At 41.2% G+C, this 14,959-nt stretch overlaps 1 protein-coding gene across 1 annotated transcript in view; it reads left to right on the forward strand.

The window, feature by feature from the left end:
• The window catches only part of dbt (dihydrolipoamide branched chain transacylase E2), an 86,150-nt gene that overhangs the window by 54,019 nt on the left and 17,172 nt on the right, over positions 1–14,959 (forward strand). The window contains exons 7-10 of the mRNA XM_067230682.1: positions 3,073–3,239; positions 3,773–3,850; positions 4,595–4,786; positions 5,055–5,126. Of these exons, the coding sequence (XP_067086783.1) occupies positions 3,073–3,239; positions 3,773–3,850; positions 4,595–4,786; positions 5,055–5,126 (509 nt within the window). The remainder of the gene's footprint in view (positions 1–3,072; positions 3,240–3,772; positions 3,851–4,594; positions 4,787–5,054; positions 5,127–14,959) is intronic.

Consider the following 14,959-nt stretch of genomic DNA (forward strand, 5'->3'; position numbering starts at 1 on the left):
TAAAATGAAGAGGAACCTGTAACAAGATAATAATGATTCAAGAATAAAGTAAAAGTGTACCCAAGCTATGTTGTTAACTAACGTAAGCTTACGACATTGCCTAGCCAGCATATCTTGTTTGAGGAAAGTTAGCGTTAACGTTTGAATAAACATCCTTAAATGGCCTTGACATCTTAAATCCACCAAGATGTATGCTGGGTTAGCTAATGTTCAATCAAAATGATAGAATAATAGCTAGCTAGCTAACGTATTAGTTGAATATACCTTTCCTGAACTGAGTAAATGCTTGTTTGTTTGCTTATGCATCGGGCTGGCTCTGTATGTAGTAGTTGTGCGATAGCAGGATGCAGTACTGTAGTCAAATCCACCTAAACTGAGACCAAGTCAAGACCAAGACCAGTTATTTTCCTACCTTAACACTAAAGTGGCAATCTTGGCATGCAACTTAGTGTTATTAACAGGTCGGAAGCAGTATGCAGATGACATTAGCTAAAGTTGATGTAGGGTAACATCATTAGCTACATAACTATGTGGCTTGTCACGTCATTGTTGTTCGAAAGCAAAAGTGTATTTTGGTGAGGGGTGAAGACATTTCTCAAGAGTTTTGGTACAGATGCAGCTTGTATAAAATATCCTAGCATACTAGTGCAGTATAAAACTGAACAATAAAACCCGAAAACGATGCTCTACTCCATCTGTGCAATACTGATTATAAATCTTATTTCTGGAAAGCTCTACCGCGGTTAGCACGGTATCGTCAAAATTCATATTGTAGGCCAAATTCATACTGGTATATTCCTGTACCGTCCACCCCTAGTTTGTAGTTTTGCTGACTCATCCTATTCTCTCATTGTGAACTTCAGTGTGAAAGACTAGTTTTAATGTGTCAAAAAATTCATAAAAGTTGTGAAATGTGGCATTGGGGACAGGATATAGGATGTATTGGATTTAATGAAAACGCTAACATTTTCACTGGCACAAAGGTTTGTCCAATCTTACCCAAAATTGGCATGGATTATCAGATGGATTATTATTAGTTTCTCTGTAATGGCTAATTCAATTGAGTGCCTAAGCCGCCAAATAGTAGGTCAGGTGATTTCTCAGCAACTCTTTGATGCAGTGACTCCAAACTTGGTACATGTAGTCAACCCTATTCTGAGGATTTCCCAAAAGTTTTTTGTGTCATTTGACCTGTTGGGAAGCTTGGCCCCCTCATCGCTGCTTGCAGCAATATTTGTAGTATGGTGTTATAGTTTGTAGAAATTATCCTGAGTACATTCCCCATAAATGCCTGAAAATTGGTTATACCTGCCTTATTTATCATGGCGAATAAAAATTCCATGGGACCCATAAAGTCCACCATGATGGAGACGTGTTATACTGCGGTTGGTCTATAAATGCGTAGCCCAACATTAGCAACATTCTATTGTCGGGAATCGAACCAGTGACCTTCTAATTACTAGCCCGATTCTCTAACCGCTCAGCCACCTGACTCCCCCTGACTCCATCTGGCACCCAGTATTATTGTACTGACTATATTGCACTGTACATGGCCCAATTATGGTTCACGTTGTGTTAACTTGTTCGTGCAAATTGCATCTTCTGAAAACAGCCTGAAAGATTTATTCACAGTTTACCAGGTCATACAAAGAGATTCATCCTGTGCGCAATGCCTATTCGTTCTATTTAGTCCGTGGATGTAGGCTAAAACGAACGGATGACAAAAATGTATGCCGAACACAGAAGGCATGCTTCAAAGTTGACACAACTATTTGTGAAACATTATATTTAAGGGTACTTGACTCGAGACCAAATCTGCCGATTCACTACTTTATTAGGAGTTGGGATGGGATCGTACTTTGTACAGACAAACATAACAGCTAGTACCACCGTGCTAGCATAAGTAAGCCTAGGGAAAAACCGGCTGCACTGTTAGGCAAATCACATCACGCATGACACGCCCACAACTGGAAGCTTAGGTAAACAAGAACACATAATGAGTATTTAGTGATCCTATACATGTTGTTTATTATATGGCTTCTTCAACACGTTACACGTTTGTAATATGCAAGAAAATGAAAACTGTAAAAAATCTAAACACTATTAGCGTACAATGCGGAATGCCGACAAGAACCCCTTTTCATTGGAGTGTGTCACATATGAGAGGCAAGTGTAACTTGTTTGGAAATTCTCAAATTTAGTCTGAAATTCATCCTTTACTGTACCAGTTTGACTCTAGTTCCCAGTGTGGAGCACGGGCTACAGCGCATTGTGTGCAAACTAAATTTGCATTTGAAAAAGCTGTAATGTTTTGTATGTAGGCGATGTATTGAATGCGATATCCCATTCCCCCTCCTAATCACCAAGTAATGAATAGGCAGATTGGTCTCAAGTCAACTACCGTCCTACAAAGTTTTGTGAAGATTTAAAACTTTTCAGCCTTCATACAGGGACTAAATGGTTGCGAACAACTGGTTTACTACACCCCCAACCACTCCCCCCTAAAAACGTACCTGCCACTTATCTGTAGAGCTTTCATCTGTCATTAACTGACATGTGATTGCTAAATACACATTAAAATAATCTTTCATCCAAAATGTGCATAAAGTTTGTAAAAGATAACTGTACAATTGTGATGTTATTAATGAAAAAGGATATACTTTGTAATTTATTAAAATTATAAAAAGTATTAGATGCTTTTCAAAGAGAGAACGTCAGCGTTCAACAGAATTCAACTGGTATGTCTCTATTCTATGTGATAGCAAACAAAGTGACCAAGTAACGTTCACATTAGACTAGCTACTGTAGCCAAAATTAAAACATTTGCCGAAAAGGCAGAGATTCAGCCCAGAAGAATTGAGATGGAAACACTTGTCAACCAAAATGATCAGATGTGTTTATAGGTAACAGCAAATATTGGACTGATGAACAGTGCACAAGACAAAAATGTATGGTGTATGATTTTAAAAAATGAGTATGATTTGAGTGTCTACTTCCCTGCTCAGATGGCTCAACTGATTGCCTTTTTATATAATTTGATGCACTTCCTCTGTTGTTTTTCTTTTAAAATAGGGTTCCATAAAGCAATGGTGAGGACCATGACTGCAGCCTTAAAGATACCACACTTTGGATATTGTGATGAGGTGGACCTTACACGGCTAGTAGAGCTGCGAGCAGAGCTGAAGAGTTTGTCTGAGTCCCGAGGGGTCAAGCTCAGCTACATGCCCTTCTTTATCAAGGTGTCCATTTTATCATTAACCCCTTTTATGAAATAAGTAAAGTATTTACATGGCACGTCTATAGATGATGACATAAAGCTATATTATATATGAATGTTGTTGACTCAAACTTGTAACAATCAGAATCAGAATCAGAATGGGTTTTTATTCGCCATGAAAGTTTGCACAGACAAGGAATTTACTTTGGCAGGAGAGCCTACCTAGGCAGCCATTTTCGGCGCCAACTAGAAAGTTACAGCATAACATGAGGAGAGAGGAGGAGAGAAAAAGGCAGCACCCAGACAATGCTCCTAGAGGAGTACAGTGTGGGAACAGACAAAAACCTCAGCACATAAGCACAACAACATTTACAAAAACACGTGACTTGCAACGGGGAGTGGGGGGGGGGGTAGACAAGCAGCATCTGGACCTGCAGCCATGGTAGGCGCTGGACACAGACCCGCCAGCCACCCTGGGGAAACAAGCAGGCGAAGGCGTTGGATGGGGGTGGGGATATCTGATCTTTCCTCACTATTGTCTTTGTGTGTATGCAGGCAGCCTCCCTTGGCCTGTTGCATTTCCCAATTCTCAATGCCTCGGTAGATGAATTCTGCCAGAATATCACCTACAAGGTAAAACTGAATCAATTGGTGGTGTTTTGAAGTTCAAAACGTTTTCTCTAAATTAGCCTTTTTTGTGCCTCTTGGATGCTAGGACTCGCATTTTAGATGTTTTTTTCTGTGTGGTGTCTGAGAGCGCAACAATAAAGGACAGACATGTGAAAATGTAATTTATCAAGCTCCATCACCACAGTCACCATCCGTGTAGACAATTTTGGTCTCACTCGAGCTAGATAGGGTTCGCTATGGACTATCACCTTGTATCGATAGGGTGGCTGTTAGTGACCATTTAGCAGCTGGATGATGCAGTGAAAAAGGATACCAAGGCAAGGGTAAGGTGTACGAAATCATGGTGGTGTTTATTCACACAAACCGCTACAGCAGTTCAAGCATGGCAGCAACATAAACACCCATGTGCAGCTAATGCACTTCATATAATTCTCTTAAATTTGAGCAAAATAGCCTTATTAGCTTTCCCCGGTGTGATTTAGAAAACTTTAAAACACTGGTTGATAAAACACATCTAGGAAAAGTCTAGAAGGCAGGGTCTTGGAATTTGAGTGCGAAGATACTATTAAATTTTTCTTCACTGGGGTCAAATGAACCCTGCTCGGCGCTTCTAGTGTTAAATGAAGAGACAGAGGCATGGATGCCAAAACACCGTATCCCAGTTGTATATGTGTCCCAATGGGTGGTGACTTAACACTAATTAACCTCTCTTTTTGCTTGTATCTGTACCCTTGACTCCTCTTTCAGGCAGCCCATAACATTGGCTTAGCAATGGATACAAACCAGGGTCTGCTGGTTCCAAACGTGAAGAACGTACAAGTGCTAAGTGTGTTTGACATTGCTGTTGAGCTCAATCGACTACAGACACTCGGTGCAAATGGGCAGCTTGGAACCGCTGACCTCATGGGGGGCACTTTCAGTCTCTCCAACATTGGCTCAGTAAGTGCAGAAGGGACCTAAGTCGTACAGTTTTTTAAGTTGAGATCCATAGATACTAAAATGAGAAAGTTATAGTACTGGCATAGTCAACTTTCTTATGAAAAACATAATTGTAAAAAAAATAAAAATAATGATTAAATGAATGATGACACCTTTATTATTTTTTTGGACTGTGTTTAGTGGTCATTAAGGAATTTGCTTTGACTTAAAATGTTGACATCCTAAAAAAATATTTAATGTTGCACTTTAATGTTTGTGTTTAACTCAGATTGGAGGCACATATGCAAAGCCTGTGATTCTGCCCCCCGAAGTGGCCATTGGTGCACTGGGAAAGATTCAGGTTTGTGGATAATTACTCAATCAATAAAGTGAAATGTTAATAGCCTTATTATATCAAGAACATGGTGTGTTAATCCCTAAAATATATAGCTAGGCTTGGGAACTTACAAGACACACAAATAAATGAATAATGTGGACAGTGAAGGTTTCTTTTGTAACACATTAGATTACAATAACTACAATGTAACCACAAAACAATACATATTGCAACATTGTAGTTACATAGATTTAGTAGCACTTTACGGTTTAGTAGTAATATTATTATTATGGGAGAGGTTGGGTTTCCCAGGGGTAAGTGGGTGTCAACATTGATCTTGCTTTGGTAACCAAACCTTCAATTGCCCTTTACACCCATCCCCATACTGTGCCTTCTTAGTCTTTTATAATTGGGTGTGCTTGCCTTTGCACTACATAGACAATGTCTTGGTCCCGATTGCATTGCTTGTATCCGTGCAAACATTCTGTTTGACAGTTTAGGCATAATTTTTGTTTTTGTTGAGAAAAGTTAATGGTGGCTGACTAGCAAGCCACAGTCACAAAAGTCACTAACGTCACAAATCTACGCGTGATTACCTAGATTAGCCTAGAACAGTGGTTCTCAAAGTGGGGTCCCCGGACCCCTAGGGGTCCGCAAACCATAGCCAGGGGGTCCGCGAAATTATTTGCCATAAATTATAACATTGTACAATTAATTGTAAAATGTATGTGTATCATTAAAAAGTGAACAAATATATAATAATCTACAGATGGGGGGACCATTTGCATCAATAAAACAAGCATATTGTGTCCATTTAAGAGCACAAAGGGTACGCTGAATGGATGTTTATGGGGGTCCTTGGAAAATGTTAAGCCCTGTAAGGGGTCCCTGGCCCCAAAAAGTTTGAGAACCCCTGGCCTAGAACATTAGTTTAGCAACTTGTTAACTTCTGGGAGATGGCTAGCTACCTAAAACGGCAAGACAGCTGCAGAAATGCCACAGGCAAAGGCCAGGGTGATAACATGTAGCTTAGCAATGGTTCCAGGCTGTGATATTGTGGTGGGAAATTGATTATTGGGAAGGTGGCAACCGGAGAAGTGTACATGGGGTCAGATTTTGGGGCCTAAGATGGCGGACTGAGGCCTGCGCAGTTAGAATTATACTCTGAACAGGATCAAACCAGAACAGGGAAAAAGGCTGATGGGGAAATGGTTTGGCAATATTGGGATGGGAAAAGTGTGTTTTGATAAGAGTGGGCTGTTATTACATAACAATGGATTGCTAGACTCAATCAACAGGATGCTCCTGTCTGAGAAAGGAGGGGGTCCAGATAGCTTACAGCTGTGAACGACCTAAAAGTAAGGACTTGAGAGCTAAAAGTAACCCCCAGGGTCAAAGGCATATAGCACTCCGAAGGCTGTGGGTGCTGAAAACGATTCACCGCCAGAAGAGTAGGTAGCACTTTACTGCGATGCTAGCTAGGTTATCGAAAACTCGGAGCAAATGTACAAATTAGCCGTTTCATCAATAAAATAAGCACATTTTCAGCAACTACACTGCCCATTTCTCGTCACATTTTAATTCAGATGCTGATTTACATGTACTGTTTAGCTGAAATATGAATTTTAAAAACGTACAGCAATGGCGGTCAAAGGATTCTGTTCGTCGTGTTGGTCACGGCAACCCCGCCCTGACGCAAGCGGTTCTTAATACAGACCAATCACAGCCAAGGAGTATCCGTAAAATGACGGACGAACGGACAGTCAGGAAAACGGAGTAGTATAAATTGGCCTTGATAGTTGGGGTGAACTGGAGTTGAGATGAAACAAGGACATTGAGGGGGGGCTTTCTGGGGGCTTTGGAGGAGAGAAAAGTTGATCAACACTATAAGAGCCAGGGGATGCGCACGCAGTTTTGGGATGGATAGGAACGGGTTAAAGATTGTGTAATATTGAGAGGCAGGGCGGGGGTCTGATCCTCATATTTGTCTATATAATGAGATGTCCAAGGAAATGTGAGGGCTTTTTGAACCTTCCGTGTATGTATACCAATGCTGCCGTGCTGAATAAACCACCAAGCCATCGTGAAAGATATTCTGTTTTAGACAATATTTTTGATAATCATTCTGGAAGACGTCTAGTTCTTCAACAATATCAACACCCTGTATAATGATGATCATAAGTCCTGTAGAGCAATCAATGCCATTCTGAAAGATTGGAGTGGATAAGCACGAGGTGGGTTTCCTTACTCACAGTGCGGATAGCCGGTCACATTACATGACCCACTAGTCTTCAGACAGGGACGTTGATACTGACACACAATGATCACTTTTAGGATGTAGGCTAAAATGATCGTATGACAAAAATGTATGGCGAACTTTCAAGGCATTCTTGAAAGTTGACACAACTACTTCGGAAACATTATATTTAAGGGTACTTGACTCAAAACCAATCTGCCGATTCACTACTTGATTAGGAGCGGCGATGAGATCATACTTTTACAGACAAACACAGCCTACATACGGCTGCACCGTGATGCAAATCGAATCACATCACGCATGACGCGCCCACAACTCAACTGGAAGCTTAGGTAAACAAGAACAAATTGAGTATGTAGCGGTCCTAAACATGTTTATTATATTGAGTGGCTTATTCAACATTTTAACATTTGTAATATGCAAGTGAGGAAGTCACAGCACTGACAGTAGCTCACTGGGATAAGATGGTCTCCTGTGAAGTGCAAGGTCATAGGTTCAAATCCAGCCACAGCCTTCAAGTCTGTCATGATACTCATTATCTGTTTAGTGAAACAGGAATCCAGGTACATCACATGGGGGTCAGATGGCTGAGCGGTTAGGGAATTGGGCTATTAATCAGAAGGTTGCCAGTTGGATTCCTGGCCGTGCAAAAAAATGACGTTGTGTCCTTGGGCAAGGCATTTCACCCTACTTGCCTCGGGGGGAATGTCCCTGTACTTACTGTAAGTCGCTCTGGATAAGAGCGTCTGCTAAATGACTACATGTAAATGTAAAATAAAAAAAATATTTTACAAAAAATAAATAAAAAATATATATGTTTTCGGCTTCAATTGTGTAATCCAGTGCACAATGCAATGCCCGAGATCAGCCTATTTATTCTATTAAGTCCGTAGATGTAAAAGGAACAAAAACGTAGGCTATACTAAATTATCTGTCAGGCAAGTTTTAGAAGATATGCACATATGCGCTACTGCTCTTGCGTAACCCGCTATCCACGCTTGGAACTGGAGTCCCAATGTTGGCCTAAAGAAAACCACAATAGACATTCTCCAGCAGTATATTATTCATTGCCTATTATTCATGGATTTCAGTCACGTGACTTTTTTTGTTGCAGCCGCCATCTTGAGGAAAGATTCGCAGCCTCTCCCCAGGTCTCCTCAGTGAGAATGAATGATGTCGCACACGAAAGTAGCATACCTTACCACCGACAAAAAACCTGCCAAATTTGACGTTTGCTGACATCTACATTTACCTCGTTCACAATCCCTCTCCATACACCGGGGAAGCCCATTTAAAAGCACTGAAGCCTACCGCTACTTCACCTCAGGATGGGTTAAAGATCCCAAAATGTATCATCTGGAGATGAAGAAAATGTTCTTGATCACAGAAAGGGTAAATGGCAGTCTGTTAATCAAGCGATATTAACATTACACGAATAGCGTTTATCACTGAACTGAATTGCCATCAGATTCTGTTGTAATATCAGTCACATCAGGACACCAAATGAAAAGTAGTTTAGCATACTAACGCCACTCCAACAAGTAGCAACATAACATAATTCAACCATATAACTGTTACTAATGTAAATATAGCTAATTCTAGCTATAATGGCTAAAACTATATAGCTATATAGGCTTAAGCCTAAAACTTAAAGCCATTGAGGGGCTGCTATATGGACTTAAAACAGTCTATGGCTAGTAAACTAGCTGTCACGCTCTCTTCTAACTTAAACCGCTCCGTAGCTGGCTGTAGAAATCAGACATAGTCATCGTTGCGTTTGATGGTCATTTATTGTTCACACTGTTCTTCCAATGAACTTGCAAGTCCATGTGTCCATTAAGCTCCAACAAACAAACATTTTCATCCACTTGAGCATGTAACGTGTGTAGCGATTTGAAACGGTCAAAAACTATTTGTGCTCCTCCCATAACAGCACCCCCTGTTACCTGTTGAAAGGTTCCTACTTAAATAGGAATCACTCCCAAGCACACTAGTGACACCAGTGGACAAATTGTGGCCTACACCCAAAACCTATGAAAATGGCTCTTACAAACCGGACCCTAATTGTAATAAGGAGTCAGGTGGCTGAGCGGTGAGGGAATCGGGCTAGTAATCCGAAGGTTGCCAGTTCGATTCCCGGTCATGCCAACTGACGTTGTGTCCTTGGGCAAGGCACTTCACCCTACTTGCCTCGGGGGAATGTCCCTGTACTTACTGTAAGTCGCTCTCGATAAGAGCGTCTGCTAAATGACTAAATGTAAATGTAAATGTAATGACGTACAGGCATGACAATTCAAACATTTATAAGGTACAGAGCCATGGTCAAAAGACAAGTAGTCACCTTTCTCATTTCCCTAAACACACATTTTGAATGCACTGCTACCCTGTACCCTCACGCAGCAGGCAAAGTTTAGTCACAGGCTTTGTAAGTACTCCAGACTTTGTCTGCAGATGCACTGAGCGAACAAATCTATTTTTGTCCTGGAAAGCCTCCAACACGCTTCCAAGCGGCCAGGAGCCCCATGGGGCACAGGGATCCATTATGACAATAACATCTCCTGGTTTTAGGTTTCTCTTTGTTTGATTCCATTTTTGTCTTTCCTGCAACAAAGGTAGATATAAACGTATCCAACGTTTCCAGAAAAGATCAGAAATGTACTGAACTTGCTTCCATCTTCGCTTTACATACAGATCATGCGATTCAAACTATCCAGGTGGCAATGATGGTTTCCCTTTCATTAGAAGAATATGGTTGGGAGTGAGTAGCTCAAGATCATGTGGATCACCTTTGAGAGGATAATTGGATGCTTCATTTCCTTTAATGACCAATCAAGGTTCCAACATCTTGGGTGCGTTGCTTCCAATCAACAGGTCCACATTAGCCTTAATGCTGGGGATTTGAACTTTTGACAGATCTCCTTCGGTCACAATGTTATCTGTATTGACATGCATTTTCTCTTGGCTGAGGACTTCTGGTAGATTATAGAAGAGGTTTTTCTCCAACCCAGACACTTCCAAGTCGGAACACTCATATGCCGGCACAACCCTTTCGTGTCCCATGGTTTGCAGCAAAAAGTGTGTTTTTCTACCAGCCAAGTTGAGTCTTTTCATGAGATGTTCTGAACAGAAATTGGCAGTACTGCCAGGGTCCAAAAATGCATAGGTGTTAATTATCCGGTCTCCTTTGATGGATTTGACTTGAACTGGCAAGATGGAAAGAAGGCAGCGATCCCTACCGGCCCCTGTTATGACCACAGGTTTTATGAGATGCTGTAATGTTGCATGTGACCTTTTCTTTGGAATGCTCTTTGTCTGTGTTGGCTTCATTTCTCCAGTTGATATGAAGCACACTTGGATGGTTTTGACCACAACTCCTACAGGTCAGACGCTCACTGCAGTCACGACTCCTATGCCCTGCACATAAGCAACCGATGAAAAGCTCTTTCTACCTCAAAGTCTATTTTATCTCTTACTTTCCTTCTTTTTGAACCTTTGACAGTCTACCAAAGAGTGACCTTGAGAACAACAAACACACGTAGTCAACTGTGGAGACATATGAGACTGTCTTTAAGTCTCTGTGGCTCTCATTTGATGACACAGATGCAACGGTGGTTGCAAAGCTATTTCCCTTAACTGTATTCCCTGTGTGTGGTTTTAACCTGTTAACAACCTTTGAATCAGAATTTCCTGATGACGTGTCCTGAATGTCGCCAAATAAAGGGTCTGAGAGGACTTTGACATGTTTTTCGATGTATGAAACCAAATCCAACAGAGCTCTGCAGTTGGATTTTTCCAGAAAGTCATTTGCAAAAGTTCTTCATCGCTCTCTTAACCTAAATGGTAACTTAGACATCACTGCACTCATGTTGCTTGTCATGTCCAACTCTTGCATGTACTGCAACTTATCCATGACATTACAACATGAACATAGGAACAGAGAGTAGGTTTGTAATGCATTCACATCTTCTGATTTTATTGAGTGCCAAGCCAAAGCCATGTATTCCATGGCTTTCCATGTATGCAGCAGCTATTTTATATGTTTATATGTTTATGTTTATATGTTTTATATGTGTGTTCGTGCAACAGCCTTTTTGCATGAGCATAACTTTAAGCAGGTTCAACATGTTGGCAACTGCGTACCAGCTCCCTTGGCTGCCCTCTAGTAAACTGCTCCAGGTAATACAAGCTCAGGAAAAGGTCACCAGTGCTGACCTTTTCCTCCACACCTTGTTCAAATGCTCTTTTAAATTAGATATATTGAAGAGGATCCCCATCAAATAGAGGAATATCTCTGGCAGGCAATACTATTAAATCTTGCTGTTGAACAAGGGCATTTGTGATCTCATTTTGCCTTTGCATAATGGTGCAAATATCTCCAAGATGCCTATCATCCACTGGTTGAGCATTGAACGCATAGGGCTGACTTTCCTCCTCAGGTTTCCTCCCTCAATGCAGGTTACGCCGAGTAGGATGCCTTTTATCTGCTGGCTGAGCATGAAGCAAAGAGGGTTGTAACTGTGGATCCGTGTAACTGTACTGTTGTGAGTTGCTAGGATTAACCCGGTCTTGTGGTTCAGTCCACTCCCTGGGTTGAGTCATTTGTTGCCACCTAGCCTCCTGTGGCTCCCTAACATTTAGTGTTGGGTTAGTTCCTGGCAATGACCAATCCTTTATTGATTGTGGTTTGTTTTGCTGAACTGGCAACTGGTACTCCTTTGCCATTGCACTCAGCTCACGTGCTTCTTTTCTTTGTGCCCTTTTCAGATAGAAATTCATTGCGTTTGATGATGCCCTCAAAACACTTTGAATGTCAGAGGCCTGTAAAACGGCTAATTTAGCAGTGGATGCTTCTAGCAAAGCTTCCAGCTGTTCCTTTTTAGCTTTTGCTGTTGCTCTTCCAAAGCCTTTATTTTCTTTAAAGCTTCCACACGAACGAGCAGTGCTGCTCTGTCGGCCTCTTCCTTGACTCTGGCAGAGGAAGCAGTGGTTGATTTTCCACTGCACACACTCTTTTTGCTTGTGTGCTTGCTTGAAACATTTTAAACACTGTCCTCTGGATTTACATTATCATCATCAACCTCATCATTGTCAACCTTATTTCCATGCTGTTCAGAATCTGTTACCCACATTTTCACATTGGAAACTAGAGAGGGTAAAATTTCTGGGGAAATTGTAGGGTGTGCTTGCTTGCGTCGGTTGCAGATGGGTCCGTCCCCAAAAGTTTTTCCCTTCAATGATATTTTCAAGCATTTAGCCTTACTCATCTTGCATTAATTCTAGTTCTGTCAGTTAAACGCGTTATTTAACGGCGTTAACGCAAACCCATTTTAACGGCGTCAATTATTTTATCGCGAGATTAACGTTCTTTTTGGCCTGGCAAACTTTTTAGTTTTTTTCACATGCTGTTGCAACAACTGACGTTAGAAAAACTACAACACCACACCGGATCTAGCTAGACCGGAAACAAAACAACAGGCATGCCGCACACACTTGTTTGGGCTTGCGAGCCGGCTAAAGAGTAGTAGGCTAACGTTACGTTTTGAGTGGATGGCGAGCGCGAGACACCGAAATGGATTCCAATAAGCTTTTGAATGGAAAATGTACTTTTAAAAAGTTGCCAAATCGTTCCATTGACAAGACCAAAGGGATCTGTGTGTTTTGTCGTTGTGAACTGAGATATCATCGCAGCACGTCCAGTCAGAAATAGCACTTGATGGCCAAGCAAACAGCTGATGCGAATTCTCTGCCCCCTCGTCTAAGCCAGGCGATTGCAATGTTGTTTTCAATTTAAAAAAAACATTTGCATCCACTTTTCCATGTTGATAAGAGCATTACAATGAGAAAAAATAATGGGACAAAAGAAAGAGACATTTAGTATAGATAAAAATGTGCGATTAATTGCGATTAATCACGAGTTAACTATGACATTAATGCGATTAATCGCGATTAAATAATTTAATCGTTTGACAGCACTAATTAATTCTTTAAGAACCCCCTTTGAAACAAGCTGAACCCCCTTTGAAACAAGCTATTGTAACAACGTTGTCACCGGCAGTATTTCAGATGGAATCGCAATTCAAACAGTACCATCTGCTAACTCAAAATATGACCCCCAAAACGTAAATAAGCTTGACATTTATTTAGGGGGAAATGGCTAGTTCAAAAGAAGTTTACAGGAAGCGATCTTTGTCAGTAGCTAACAATGCCAAATGCGACCATTTGGCCTCAGTCTAGAGCCCTGCATGGAGAAGCTGACCCCAGTAAATTGTGCTACGTGCAAGCTAGCTGCTGTTGCTAGCCAAACTTCACTGAGGGGATTGTTTGAATGCGCCGGAAATGAGAAATGTTTCTTTTGACAAAGTTTAGGCTGTGGCATTGAAGACAGCGACGCACCACACAAGCTTGAGTTTAAATACATGATTTAATGTGACATTACTTACTGTACATGCAAGTCTTGATTTGCATGTATGATGCTTGCTAGTACCCCACGGCACGATACGATACTCGCTGTGCAACAGCACATCTATGCTCGTCGTATCCATGCCGTCGTTGCTAACGTGTGCTGAGATTGTGACGTTGGCACTGGGTTCCCTTTGTGGACACAAGGAACTTTTTGCTATAAAAACATTGTAACCTCTTAAACCGTGCAACGGAATGTAAATCCCAATAGAAGCAACGCAATCGGGACCAAGACGAACATTTTGACACTGAAGTTGTGTATGTAGTCCAAATATTGAGGGATCCTAAGGGGTGGGAAAATAATAATAATATATATGCAGGGCTCAACATTAACATTTTTTGGCACTTTCCCCACCAGTGGGTTTGAAACTTACTGGCCCCAAGACAATTTTTACTGGCCCACCCTCCAAAAGTTGTAATTTATCATTGTTACAACAAAACCAAAGACTTATAAGTTGTGTTATTCTGTTAACATGTTTAACCATTCATTAAACACATTGTGGATATAAAAAGAAAAAAAATTAAATCACATTTCTAGTGATAAAAAATATAAAGGTAATAATCAGCAAAACAATTGACTTTTAACCTCAAACATGACGTGCTCTCTTCCCTGCTGACAGCCATCTCTGCACAACTCTGTCTGGCTGAAACTGAAACCTCTGGTCCCTCAATGCTAATATATAAAAGCTTCCATAGCATTTCATCAGTATGATACTAAGTACCCAAGTCGACACCATTCTTCTGCTGCAGTTCAATAGCCTGGGGGAACGAGGCGAACGGCTGGCCCGTCTTAATTACGTGATATGCCGTTGTTATAAGTCGTGCAATAACACGATGGGCATCTACATTTAAGTTCCTGACCAGCATGGTCAACGGCCTGGAAGATGGATTGTCAACCATCCGCTTAGCTGTCACGCAAACCAGGTGCTGTCTGCTAGCATGGCTGGTCGAAAATTGTCGTTGCCTGTGTAAAAATATCCACTTTTGTCTGCTTTAGACGGGAACATATGACAGACGACACAGTGCATCTTCTTTCCTTAAAAAAAGTTGCTTCCGTTTGAGCTCGTAGCTCTACTTTGCTGCCATCTACACTTTATTGTCTCACGCCAGTCTCGCGCCAGTTGTTAAATGTATTGAGATT

This window comes from Osmerus mordax, chromosome 27 (genome assembly GCF_038355195.1).
Source record: "Osmerus mordax isolate fOsmMor3 chromosome 27, fOsmMor3.pri, whole genome shotgun sequence".
Taxonomy (NCBI): domain Eukaryota; kingdom Metazoa; phylum Chordata; class Actinopteri; order Osmeriformes; family Osmeridae; genus Osmerus; species Osmerus mordax.